The following is a 13,984-nucleotide window of genomic DNA, read 5'->3' as shown; positions in this document are numbered from 1 at the left end:
GGCTATTATATATATGCATGCATGTATGTATATATATATATGTACAAATATAAAGATCTGTATATATATATATATGCATATATATATGTATAAATATAGATGTATATATATATGTATTTATATGTATATATAAAAAATATAATATAATATGATATATATCTATAACATAATATAATATACATAATATAATGTATATAATCAATATATACATATAAATTTACATGTAAATAAAATATATGTATATATCAAAGTATATATATGTATATGCCTGCCTTCGGATGGAAAGCAGGCAGACAACTGGTTGGCGTCGACTGTCTCCCTTACCGCAAGTATATATACACACTCATGCATGTGTATATATATATTAGAAGTACATAATGTGCATATATACTTTATATATGTGTGTGTGCATATGTATTCATGAACAAAGACGTACATCATACATAACCCATATATACATACTAACATATTGTAGGGAGGCCAATTTTGCGGTAGAGTGCAGACAGGGCGCGTCTGGCACGTGGTAATCTTGGTAGTAGTGAAGGTGCGACAGACTTCTCGTTGGCTTGCAGTGGTTTATTATAGAGAGAGTATGGTACAACGGACAGAGGTTCGGTCCGGTTAGCGAGCTGGAGGCTGTCTGACTGTCGCTCGCAGGCGTCCCTCCTTTATACAGGTTGAACTTATAATTCATAAGGGTTGCGATGTACTAGGAAGTGTGGAGGAAAGAGAGTTATCCGTCACGAGGCGGAAGGCCTGCGGATGTCGCATTCGCTGCCTTGTTGAGCGAAGGTTTGGTACGTAGGGATTAGTGTTTACTGTAATAGATATGTGTTTATAAATTAATAGTGTTACGTGTATGGCAAAAGTAGAGTAAGGGAAGGTGTCTGCTGCGGGTAGTCTCAAGGACGTCCTTTAGGGTTATGGCTATAATGAGAAAACCTTAAGTTTACTTTAGTGGGCCTCTCTGTGAGAGATTTGGTGTGTATTGAGATGTGAAATGGGTCTTACACATATGCGTACTCGCAAACGTACATATATACATATGCATGCACAATTGCAGATATATACTACATACATATGCATACATCAGGTTGTACATATACATACACGGACATATCCATATACATGTATATGAGGCAGCAGTAAGCTCAGAATACCTCAACTCACCTGGGCCGCCATGCCAACCTCGGCCTATGTTGTTCCCTAATCTTTCTCTGGTAAGAGAAGTCCTGAAACACGGTCGATGTATTGACTGTTATATAACGGGTTAGTGATGTAAGCTGCAGAGTTCTTTAAAGAGTATTTTGACAATGTATCTGTTCGTGCCAAAGGAACGCGCTGATGTCCTTGCCATGAGAGGTGGAGGGACGTTCGAGAAGCTTGCTACATCCTGCAGCAGATGAGAAGAGTAGAATGGGCTATACTACTAGCAGGTCAACAGACGAGGAAAGCAGTCATACAACCAAGGGAAGATTTTATCAAGTCAACAAACACATGATCTGACGAAGTTGCGGTCGCTGCAATAGCATTGGAAGAAGTAAATTAAGAGCATCATATTGACTTGTGAGACAGTAGCATTTCTCTTTATCTTTATTCATTATTCTTAGTTGACGGGACCCTACTTTAGAAAACAGCTGCAAACCATAAAGATATCTTCATGGACATCTTCAGTGATGGAAAACCGCCTAAAGTCCCTGATCAGAAGATGGAAGAGACAAAGAGCGATTTTTTTTTTCAATATATGCTGTTTGAAGGACTAAAAGGATTAGGAGACGTCGATGACTGCTGAGAAGGGGACGACGGGAGCAGGGGGAGGATAGGGCTTAAAGGCACGAGACAGAATGCAAAAAAAAAAAAAAAAAAAAAAAAAAAAAAAAAATGTGAGAATGCTGCAAACTAAAAAAAAAGAAAGAAAAAAAGAAGAAAAAAAAAAAAGCATTCTGATAAGTATGTGAAGAGTGCAAGCGAAAATAAAGGAAAGGTTTTTCACGGTGAACAGATATGTCTAGCGAGGGAGGAGGTAAGAGCACAGTCGGGAGGGAATACCAGGCCAAGGTCGGTGAGTGGGTGTGAGGATAGGGGGTAGGACGGTCTATTGATGAATGAGGAAGAGGCGCAGAGGGGATACAGGGAGGATGTGAGACTTAGATGCGTCTGTTATATGAGAGGAGGATCTCGAGGCACGGTGAGGATGCAGGGAGATACTTTACTTTGGTGAGAAACTGTGAGGAGAAAGGAACTCCCCTCGAAGATGTGCTGGCAGGATATGGTGATGATGTAGCCTAGAGTCACAGTCGTTTCTCCAATAGCAAGGGCGAAGTACAAACGATATCCTACAAAAGAGGCGACAGTGAAAGACAAGTCCGCGCGATCGCTCTTCTTCCACACCATAGAAAGAGAAACCTGTTATGGGGCATGCTATTGAAACCTAACTCTCAGTTCTGGTACTGAGAGGAGGCGACTCTGTTATTTGTTAACACTGTCACTTCCTTCTCGGCGTATTTTTCTCTTTTCTGTCTTTCTGTTTTGTGACCTCTGTTTATCTTTCTCTCCTCCACACGTATTTATATCTTGGCTTTCCCCTCTCAGCATCTCTCTCTCTCTTTTTCTCTCTTCTCAATGCTAGTCCTTATCAGAAGATACTGTAATTGAAACAAAAACAACATAAAATCACTAAATGAACGCTTTGTATAATGTAGAATTCCAATAGCATTTATAAAATGTGGCACCTTTCCCTCTGGCATGGGTTAAATTGTCATGAGTGTTTTCGATGAGTCACCGTGACAATCCACTTTCGGGAAAGTCACGGAGTTTGCGTTTTCGAGAGAAAACAATCATTTAGTGAAGAAAGGCGCGGGGAGGTTCCCACATAATGTAAATACGCATTACATCTGTGACTAACTTTAAATTCATTACAGCTTCATATTTGAATTTTGTGCATGAATACCGCACAAGGGAAATAAGGCAAAATCAAGGACAGGAATAGAAGCGGTGGAATTTCTCAATTTGCCTTTTATGGTAACGTCCAGTGTTACCATGCCGTCACAGTGATGAGGTAAGAACATGCTGTATCATTTTATGCGTTTACTATACTCATAATCATCCAAAGGACAAATGGAAACTAACAAACTAACAAACAGAGGGATGATGTTAGGCGTAGCTCACTAGTCGTCGCACGTCTGGCAGCGCTGTTGCTCCAACGTTGTAATAGGTTTATTTATTTCGATATAATCTGGGGGAGTCTATCAGTACATTCTTCTAGTGATTAATTTTTCAATATAAATATTGGCAAATAGCACATTTTCTTACACACACATGCACTCAATCACACACATATATATGTATATATAAACATATATATATATATATGTATATATATATATATATATATATATATATATATATATATGTATGTGTACGTATGTACATCTATCTACATATATATGTATATATATATATATATATATGCATTTATACAGTATATATATATGTGTGTGTCTATCTATCTATCTATACATCAATCATAATCACAAGAATTAAAATTATTAAATAAATCACAGAATGCACGCACTCCCTCACAAAGTGTTTGTTGTTGCCATATTTCGCCATCTGACATAACGCGCGTGTAACCTTAGAGCCTCGTCTTGCGCGTCAGTTACCGTTCTAGGTCAGGAAGTGTCACAGTGGACGCTGTTTCGGGTCTTAGATTCTAGAGGTAAATCACGCGACTCTACCTTTTCAGCTAAATAGATTTGTCGATCGTCTGTCAGAGGAGAAGGTATGTGTGTGTGTGTGTACAATTGCGGAGTTATATTTCAGTACACTTGCTGCGTCCTAGTTTTGTACATCTGGCAGCCAAATCTGTAGTGCCCTCTCTGAGAACCACTCAAATATTTCATCCAGATGGGCACTATCTGTTATTTCCAAGGTGTGGTTTCTCCAATATTTACCTTTAGAACCCACACCATAAAAGATGAAGAATCATACAGGGTATTTATGATCTAATTTCAACCTTAGAGGTAACTGAGAGAAGGGGTAATATCAAAACACTTAATAAGCTTACAAATTTTAGTTGACATTATGAATCATAAATCATTACACTTTTACAATAATATAAACATACATTTACCAAAATGTCCAGCTACTCCAACTTGTCTATCTTAACACTAGTTGGTCTTCTCAGCTATCTTCTTTCTTTTTCTTCATCCATCTCCTGGGCTCCCAAAAGATATTTTCTTTCATTCTTGTGCACAGCACCAGGAACAAATAAATCCAATCTTCAGCAAAACCATAAAAACAAAACAAAAACATAAACTAAAAAATAAACCCATTCCTAGAAAAGAAACAATATTCTAGTTTAGGAATGATAAAACAATATAAAGTTATAAATCTAAATAAGTACTTTCTTGAAAGAACCAAATATATCTTGCAAACAAACAAATTACGTATAGCATTTATGTTATTATACACGATCTGAGTAATTGTATGCACATTATAGTAAATTTTGACTAAACATCATTTTAATAGTATACATTTATAAATGTTAAGAACACTTACGCTTTGAATGGGTTTTAAAATCTTAATAATAATGAGAAAGACACATCCAGATGTTGTTCAATGCCATTTGCCAGCCTCGAGCTGTGAAGACATACTATTTATCTCTAATTTCTAGTTTGATCTCCAATATTTACTTTCTTTTGTTCTATAAATCAAATGTATAGTATCTTATGACTTTATTAATTATATAATTACAGTTGAACATTCTTTCTTCCCTCGGATATTTCATGATAATCTAAAAGACTTTCAGGCTGTTGTATGGCACTCTTCTCTGATATCTTTATCTCTCTATATATAGGATTATAGCAATAGTATCAGACTTTAGTACTGTATACATTTCAAAATTTAAAGTCTACTCAGATCACATATAGTACAAACATATAGTTCTTCTTAACCTATACATGCATAATTTTCAGAACTTAAATTAAACTTTTCAATAACAAAAATAGTATATATTGTTTTCTTAATCAAAATATCAATTATACAACCTTAATTTAACGGTACTATTGACATATAACAGTGTACCCTTTAAATAAAGAGAATGTATGGTGGGGTAACAAAAAACAACAAAAAACAGTTCTTTGTAGGGTAGACTATTATACTTTGCAATTTCCTAATCTTAATAAAAAAGATAATATAGACATATATAAACTTTATGTAAAACTATTAAAATAAAGTCTCAGCTTTCTATAAAAAATAATTAAGCATTTTTATCTTACATAGCTACAGACAAAAAACTGAGGTATGTATGAGTAATTCATATGCATAAAGACCAAGTGAGGTATATACAGGGTGGTTTCAAGACGAATTTTTGGGTCATTCTAACTTTACATCCCTTGTGCTCATTACAAATCGATGTAGATCTAGCGTAAATAGTATTTCTATGAATGAGGCGAAAACACTAGGTTGTTTGTAACAGAGTGTGATTAGTCATATATATTTTCGGAAATTATGTAAGCAATTTGATCCTTCGTTTTCTTCAAACATATGAGGACAAACATGTAGTTTTAGTTATCGTTGACTTTGCAGTGGGATATTTTTCAAACGTGATTTCTTGGAATTGTTTGTTTATCGAAATGGCAACACCCCCTTCTTTCAACACAGCATGTATAAATGTTGCTGCATATTTCTTGAAACACGAAAACGCTTCATTCTTTAAGCATCTATGTATGGCAATCAAATCAAATAAAAATCTTTGTAAGATCGCTGATGCATTTGCAAATGCTTCTCGTGGGCCGCGGCTGTTTCCCAGCAAGTATACTAAAATATAATTCCGCAACTGTACACACTCACACACACACACACATATATGTGTGTGTATACATGCACACTTACACACACATGCACATACATATTTGTATGTAAGTATATATATGTATATAAATACATAAATATATATACATATATATACATGCAAACACACCCACACGCACAATATACATATATGTGTGTGTGTGTGGGCGACAGTTTAGGGTGTTTCAATAATTGTCGATTTTCTAAAATTTGCTCGAACCCCGGGGGCAAGTTAAGAAATAGGCGCCTATGAATTTTCTGAGTTTGGAAATGTATTTTTTTTATTAAAATCAAAGAATATCTCGCATTCTCTGTTTTCAATAGAAAGTTTTGATAAAATTATGAATTAGACACCGCTTCGAGCGCCAAATAACACCTCGTTTTCGGTTGTCGGTATAACTATTTTATTTTTAAAATACCTCAATATTATACTTTTCTTTAATATTTTGGCATCAAATTATTTATATTATAAATTAATATTATATAAAGTTCTGTAATTGCCATAAGACTAATTTTTCAATTAGTAGGCTTGACTTTACTTTGTGTTCACTCCCACCGAATCGGGCTTTGGTCGCCGAGAGCATGCTTTGGCTCTCGGACTTCTCACTTCGCTTAAATAATTTGAAGTAACATATTTTATTTAACAAGAGGATATAAAAGGAAAGGATTCTAGTAATGATTTTATTTGGAACATTATATATTGCATACAATATGATTTTCATTCTACTCCTTTGTTTACATTGCCATATCTCCAACTACGCCGTTCTCTAGTTTCTGTTACAACAACAATTCTGTTTATGTCTTCACATTTTTTCATGTCTCCAATCAGTCTTTCACAGTATTGATTATGGCCATGTATTAATGAACTTTTGGGTTTCCACATATCGATTTCATGCATACCATAGGCCAAGTATGCAAACTTATTTTTGAATAGGGCTGGTGTGTATGGCCATTTTTCACGAATTCCTCTTTTCAAGATCTTTGCAACTTCATCGACGTAATCATGATCAACAGCCAAGGGAAGACGTGTACCATCTGCATTATACAGATGTCTGGTGATGGACGAGAAGTAGCTGCTACGAAAGCCAAGTTCACAGCCAATCCTGGCATACCTCCTTGAAGTTTCAATAGCAGTTTTGAAAAGAGTCATTCCATTGCTGTTCACAGCAGAATGCCAGCATATGAAATGAACTTTTGCAAAATCAAAAATACTTCTGATTGTTCTTGGATTTTTTTTTTTCAGTGCTTTCAGACACTTTATGGTGTTGTTCTTTATTCCAATCTTGGGTTTATTGGGCAAATCACCATCACAAACTCCTTCCAGCTTGGTCAATATGGTGTCAATGATCAGGCAGATGTGTAGGAGGGAACAAAAAAATCCCAGCCACCTGGCACCAACTGGCAAAAGACATTTCTGCAATATCTTCAGTGTTGCATATAAATCGGACTTCTGCATTGTTGGTCTGCTTCCATTTCAGTCTGTTAAATTCCCGTCTTTGCGCCTGATAATCAACACTTCCGAGTGATCGATTGCTTCCTTGTACTTTTGCATCATACCAATCTATATATTTCCGCTTGCAATTTGGATAAAATCTGAGATTCCATAATAGTCAAATTATTGCATGGCAAGCTATCTTTTGAGCATCCTTTTAGTGTCTGGTTACCATGTCTTTCTAAGTCACAGTATCGAGCAAGAATGTCAGTCTTCGTCAGTGGTCTAGGTGGCAAAACATCAATGGTACCAAACTCTTTCAGTATACGTGTATCGGCACTGCGCAAACCACCACGTCGAAGTGCCATATTGCCACTGACGAGTAATGTGCATTATTAAGGTAGCACAAGTTTATATGGAAATGCATAGTGACTGGGAATCTTTACGGAAGTCCCCAGGAATCATTCGCAATGACCTAAGTTGCCCTATGTTTGATTCTGCCATAATGTCGGATGAACCGAAATGCCCCTCCGTGGGTCATGCGGGTCACAGCCAGGCCGGCTGAGGCCGCCGCACCTCATCCCAGCGCCGGAAATGGTATTATACTTTCATCAAAAATTGCGAATAGTAGATATTTTTTTATTTGTCTAATATTTTGCATGTCGTCATTTAAGCATAGTAGGCGCCTGTTTAGCAACTTGCTGAATGATTCTGAAAAAGTCGGATTTATTGAAACACTCTAGCACTGGGCGTGTGTGTATATGTCATACATACATATATACAAATATATATACATATATACATGCATATATATGCATATATATGTTATATAGGCATATATGATTATATATGTATATATCAAAATATCTGTACAAACATTTATATATATATTCATACACATATATATGTATATATACATATATATATATATGCATATACATATACATATGTGTGCAATACGTGTGTGTATACACGCATATACATAAAAATATATTTATACACACATAAATGCATATATATGCTTATATATACATATATAGACATACATATATATGCTTATATATACATATATAGACATACATATATATGCTTATATATACATATATAGACATACATATATATTTATATATATACATATATAATTGTATATATACATATATATTTATACATACATATATAATTATATATACACATACATACATACACATATATACATACATATACACGCACGCACATATATGTATACATGTATAAACACGCGCACACATATGTGTATATATATACATATATGTAATTATATACCTACATACATGTACATACATACATATGCTGTGTATGAGAGAGAGAGAGAGAGCGAGCAAGAGGGACGAGGAGGCTCCAACAAGAAGTTGTCACCAATAGCGTTTCTACCACGCAGGAATTTTAAAAGGAACATCAAGTTGGCAGTCCCGCGTTTGTTCACAGACACATGTTGCGTGTATGTGTCCACTTACATACATCGTATATACTTTTACCGTGGTAGTATCAGAGGCAGAACCATAGAACTCTAGATGGTCTAGAATGGTAGGTCAGAGAGAGAGGGGGGAAGAGAGGGGGGAAGAGAGAGAGGGGGGGTAGGAAGGGAGAGGAGGTAAGGAAGAGCGAGGGGAAAGGAAGAAAGGGAGGGATGAAGAAGAGAGAGAGGTAGGGAGGAGAGAGGGGGTGTGTAAGACTCATCTGGTAATGTGCCCAGTTTGGCAATGAAAAGTTAAAAGCATAGTTTTCTTTTATTTGATGTAATCATCAAACTCATTCATTATAGTCGCTAGGTACTATGTTTAACGGGGGTCCGCTTCAGAGATTTGAAATAACATGACTTGTGCGTATGTTACATACGTTCGATATGTTCATAATTTCAAGCTTAGGTAAAAAAAAAAATAACTAAAATGAGATTTGTGGTGCAACCGCAATTATATTGCAAGATAAGTTAGCACTGTAAATAATCCAGTATCTTCCAATATGTGTAAGATGATAATATGATAAGATTACGCCACATGCCCCATCGCAAGACAGAACAGTGAATTCTTTCTTAGGGTTTGGCAGATGGAGAAAGTTGATCTGAATAGATGCCATTCCTAACCTTAGACTTTGGATAGGATTCGAACTCACGCTCTGGATGACCCTTTTGGTCCCAAGCTGAGTCCGTTACTGCTGCACCAAGTCGGTTTCCTTCCACTGTCTATATTTTGTAAATAAAATTAAGTTGAATTGCACTTGTTCCAAATACCCACTCTAAAAGTCTTCACCATCCACTGATTTCCTCTTAATCTATATGATTTTTTCTCACCAGGATGATTGGAGTAACGTGGCTGCTGTTGGGTGCGGCGCTAGCACTGTTTTGGGCATATTCGTGGTGGAAACACAGGTTCTGGGCAAATAAAGGTGTGCCCTCTCCGCCTGTGGTCCCCTTCCTCGGTCATGCGCATAAATTGCTTCTCCCAGATAAAAGATGTAACTTTGAAAAAGAGGTAAAGTAATGTTTTCTGTAAATTATTGTGTTATTGAGCATCAGACGCCACAGTGATTAGTAAGAAATATTTGTTTAATTCTTTATAGATTTTAATCTCGTGATACATCCCTCCACTCTTAACAGGTCTATTTCAACTATAGTGGATCAAAGTTAAGTGGTGTCTACTTCTTCCACGAGCCCATGTTACTGGTGGGCGATCCAGAACTCATGAGGCACATTTACGTGAAGGACTTTGATTACTTTATGGACAGAAGGCCAATGAACTTGCCGAGCGAAAAGGACAGAGTAATGTCCAACATGTTGACTATGAAGACAGGCGAAGAGTGGAAGAAACTGAGAGCCATCATGTCTCCCACTTTCACTTCAGGCAGAATGAAGGGGATGTTCCCGCTCGTGTGTAAAAAGGCCGACGACCTCGTCTCCTTCTGCCTGAAGGAAGCACGCACGAAGCCCTTTATCGACATGAAGTATAATTTTGGCCGCTTCACCATGGACACAATTGCTTCCTGTGCCTTTGGTATTGAATGCAATTCACTAATGGATGAAAAGCCAGAATTTGCTGAAAAGGTTGACACTTTTTTCAAAATTACGCCGGGAATAATATGGAGAATTGCTTTCCTCAGCGTATTTCCTAAGTTTGCCAATCTGCTTAATATGAGATTTTCAGTACCAGCAACAGATTTCTTTACGGAAGTTGCCCGTGAGACCATGCGAGCGAGGCAAAGTGGAAATAAAAGAGGAGACTTTTTGGATCTGTTGCTGGAGGCAGAGGTCTCCACTGGCGATGCCGAAGGAATCACGGCAATGCAAGACGACAGTAAATCATCCAAGTCTAAGCAAGGTGAGTAGTAACTTACAACTAAATGGATTCACATCATGCAATTCACAGTGTTTACTTCCTGCAGTTAAAGACATATACCTATCATTTACAGTGTTATCATACAACTCACCTCATTTACACCAGGTAGTGATTAAAATGCAGACACTTTCCATTCTCGCAGCACTGGATGAACTGACCATCATCTCCCAAAGTGTCTTGTTCCTGGTCGCCGGTTACGATACCACAGCATCCACGCTGGCCTTTGCGTCCATCCTACTTGCCAAGCACCCAGAGATCCAGCAACGCCTTCGTCAGGAGATCAGTGAAATAGTCGAGGAACACGGCGACATAACCTACCAGGGGATTATGGAAGCCAAGTATCTTGATGCTTGTGTCATGGGTAAGTCTCCCAGATTAATTTCTGCTCTAATGTCTTAAATGGAAGTGCTGTTGTTGTCAGACTTTTAGAATTTTTATGGGCAAGTAGTAACGTACTTGGTCCATCCTCAGGAAAGAGAAAAAAGACGAACAGGAAACTCATCCCGGACTCAGTAATACTCCAATTCGCCAAATCTTCCGAGAAAAAGGAAATAAAGTTTAGCTTTGATGACAATAAAACACACACATACATATATATATGCATCTTTAATATACAGAACGTAGGTGTCAAACGTCAGCTACTGAGAAAAAAAAATAGAAAAAAAAAAAGAGAATCGAAGAATTGAATCATGCGAGAATCTGGATGAGTTGCCAAGTCTTCCTTTCCCGAGCGCGATTAACCTTTCCATTTCTCTCTTCACAGAAACCCTTCGTATGTACCCACCGGGGCTTTTCCTGGAGCGCAAGTGTGTAAAGGAATACAAGTAAGACCTTTTAAAAACACTTTTGTCAATATAGGCCTACTTAGGTGTAAATTACCTTTTACCTTAGCATGCATTCTTGAGTATGGTTTTGTACTTTATATGTATTCCATATATATATATATATATATATATATATATATATATATATATATATATATATACACACACTTGTGACTGTGTATGTGTGTGTTTTTGTTTGTGTATATATGTATATATATGAATACATATATGTGTTTGTATTTATGTGGATATATATGTATATATAAGCATATGTGTTAATATATACACACACAAATATATATGTGTGTACAAATATATATATACATATACATATAATGTATTTATACATATATGTATATGTATATATGTATAGATAAATTTATATATTTATATACACATATATTTATATAAACACACACACACGCACATATATATATATATATATATATATATATATATATATATATTTATATATTTATATACATACAGATTAATGTGTGTATATATTATATATACATATACATATATAAATACATAGATATATGCATAGGCATATATGTGTGTTTATGTGCATATATGTGCATATATATACATATATATCCACATAGATACACATACACATATATATCGCAAAAGCGACATCAATTCCCGATATGTGCCAAGAAAAGCAATGAGAAACGAGCTCCCGCCTAGTTTCCTAAGGGCGCACAGAGAAAGAGGTACAGGAGACTTATAATGCCTAACCTCAAATTCTTGCAGGATCCCTGGCACGGACGTGACCCTCGAGCCTGGCTTAATAGTGACATGCCCGATCTTCAACATCCAACGGGACCCGAAGTACTGGCCTGAGCCCGAGGAATTTCGCCCCGAGCGCTTCTTGCCGGAGAACAAAGCAAACATCACCCACCTCACGCACATTCCCTTCGGAATCGGACCCAGGAACTGTATAGGTGAGATAACCTGAGATTTAGGAGTGAGATTGGCTCTGAATAATATCGTCTTGTCTTGATAGTTCCCTCTCTCTCTCTTTTCTCTGTCTTTCCCTCTCTTTTTCTGTCTTTCTTCCTCTCCCTCCCTCTATGGCTTTCTCTACTAACAAGATATATTATAGTACCCAGACTTAATGAGTAATAAATCACTTCGCTTTCCTTGCAGCGATGAGATTTGCCCTCATGGAAGCCAAAGTTGGTCTGGCCAAGATGCTCCTTGCCTCAGACATGAAGTTGGCACCAGGACACGAAGAAATTAAGATTGACTTTGGCTTAGGTTTGCTGAGGCCAAAAGACGGGGTTAACCTTCTCCTGACACCTTTGAAAGAAGAGTGAAAAAGGAAAGGAGAGAGAAAGAGAAGAGAGAGAGAGAGTGAGAGTGAGAGAGTGTCATTTATTCCCAATGAATACAAGATTGAGAAAGGACAGAAAGGAAGAACATGTATAACGTGCCTTATCAGTACCTTATTCCTGTACAATAGAAGGTGGCGTCTGAAGCAATTGTCTGAAATCTTTCGTATGTTGGATACATCATTTTCAATTTTACCTTTACTTGCTAGCTATTAATACATCATTCTAACACCAGAATAAAGGTAGAAAATGAATTAATGATAATGATAATGATGATAACGATGATAATAATAACAATAATGATAATAATAGTGATAGTAATGATGATATAAAGTCTTCCCTTCCAAGTGCAAAAACAGAGTAACGAAATTTAAAAAGCGCAAAAAAATCATGTAATTGGAAAGTGCATAGGATGAGTTTTAAAATATATAAATAAATGCTCACGAGTAAATATATATATTTTTTTTTTTTTTTTTTTTTTTTTTTTGGAAATTTCCACTTTGCAAATCTGATTTTTTTCTCCAATGCAGAAGTCAAAGTAACATGTGAAATATATTATGTATTTACATAACTCATCTTGATATATTTTATTTTACACTAGATTTTATACTGTTTTATACAAGTTTCGAGACAATATTAATAAAATCTAGTTATTTTTTCGTTAAATGATATTGGTGCCAAAATAATAGAATAGGCTATTGACCAAACTAAAATATCAATAAAAGATAATAAGACAAAATAACCAACCTTTCGAACTGACATAAAAAATAAGCAGAGTGCCAGGCCCAGCTGTTTTCTCTTTATTAGGGCTGATTTCCGTTCCGTCCACTTTGACGACGAAGCCAAAAACGAAGTATTTGGATGTGTTGAGTTTATTTATTATTTCTATTATTATTATTATTATTATTACTTTTTGATAGGACTGTAAAAACAAATTCTCCGTTTTTTTATACATAGAACTGTAATAAACATTTCGTCATTCAAAGAAAACGAAGCACAGAAAAGCAGCGGAAGATTTGTAATGATGTAGATTACAAGATAACAAAAACTAATATGTATTTATTATGGTTTATATTACGATTAAGTAAATTCGTTCTGGAGGACCAATCATGAAGTGATACAAATAATACTTGTAATGACAAATAAAGGTATGGAACAAGTTCTTTA

At 36.1% G+C, this 13,984-nt stretch overlaps 1 protein-coding gene across 3 annotated transcripts; it reads left to right on the top strand.

Annotated features, from left to right (window-relative positions):
* Positions 1–2,883: 2,883 nt before the first annotated feature.
* Positions 2,884–13,984, top strand: LOC125042163 (cytochrome P450 9e2-like). Of its 3 annotated transcripts, none has more exons than XM_047637631.1 (7): positions 2,884–3,058; positions 9,615–9,792; positions 9,918–10,635; positions 10,796–11,014; positions 11,417–11,477; positions 12,237–12,427; positions 12,633–13,984. In XM_047637631.1, the coding sequence occupies exons 1-7, from the start codon at positions 3,054–3,056 to the stop codon at positions 12,800–12,802; spliced, it is 1,542 nt and encodes a 513-aa protein (XP_047493587.1). In that variant the 5' UTR covers positions 2,884–3,053; the 3' UTR covers positions 12,803–13,984. The 3 variants fall into 3 exon arrangements, with proteins under 3 accessions (XP_047493587.1, XP_047493589.1, XP_047493588.1); XM_047637633.1 differs by lacking the exon at positions 2,884–3,058 and adding an exon at positions 3,658–3,781; XM_047637632.1 differs by lacking the exon at positions 2,884–3,058 and adding an exon at positions 3,664–3,718.

The sequence above is a fragment of the Penaeus chinensis genome, chromosome 31 (genome assembly GCF_019202785.1).
Source record: "Penaeus chinensis breed Huanghai No. 1 chromosome 31, ASM1920278v2, whole genome shotgun sequence".
In the NCBI taxonomy this organism is placed as follows: Eukaryota; Metazoa; Arthropoda; class Malacostraca; order Decapoda; family Penaeidae; genus Penaeus; species Penaeus chinensis.
The sequence above is the reverse complement of the archived record's forward strand: the minus strand, read 5'-3'. Positions and strand labels throughout refer to the sequence as shown.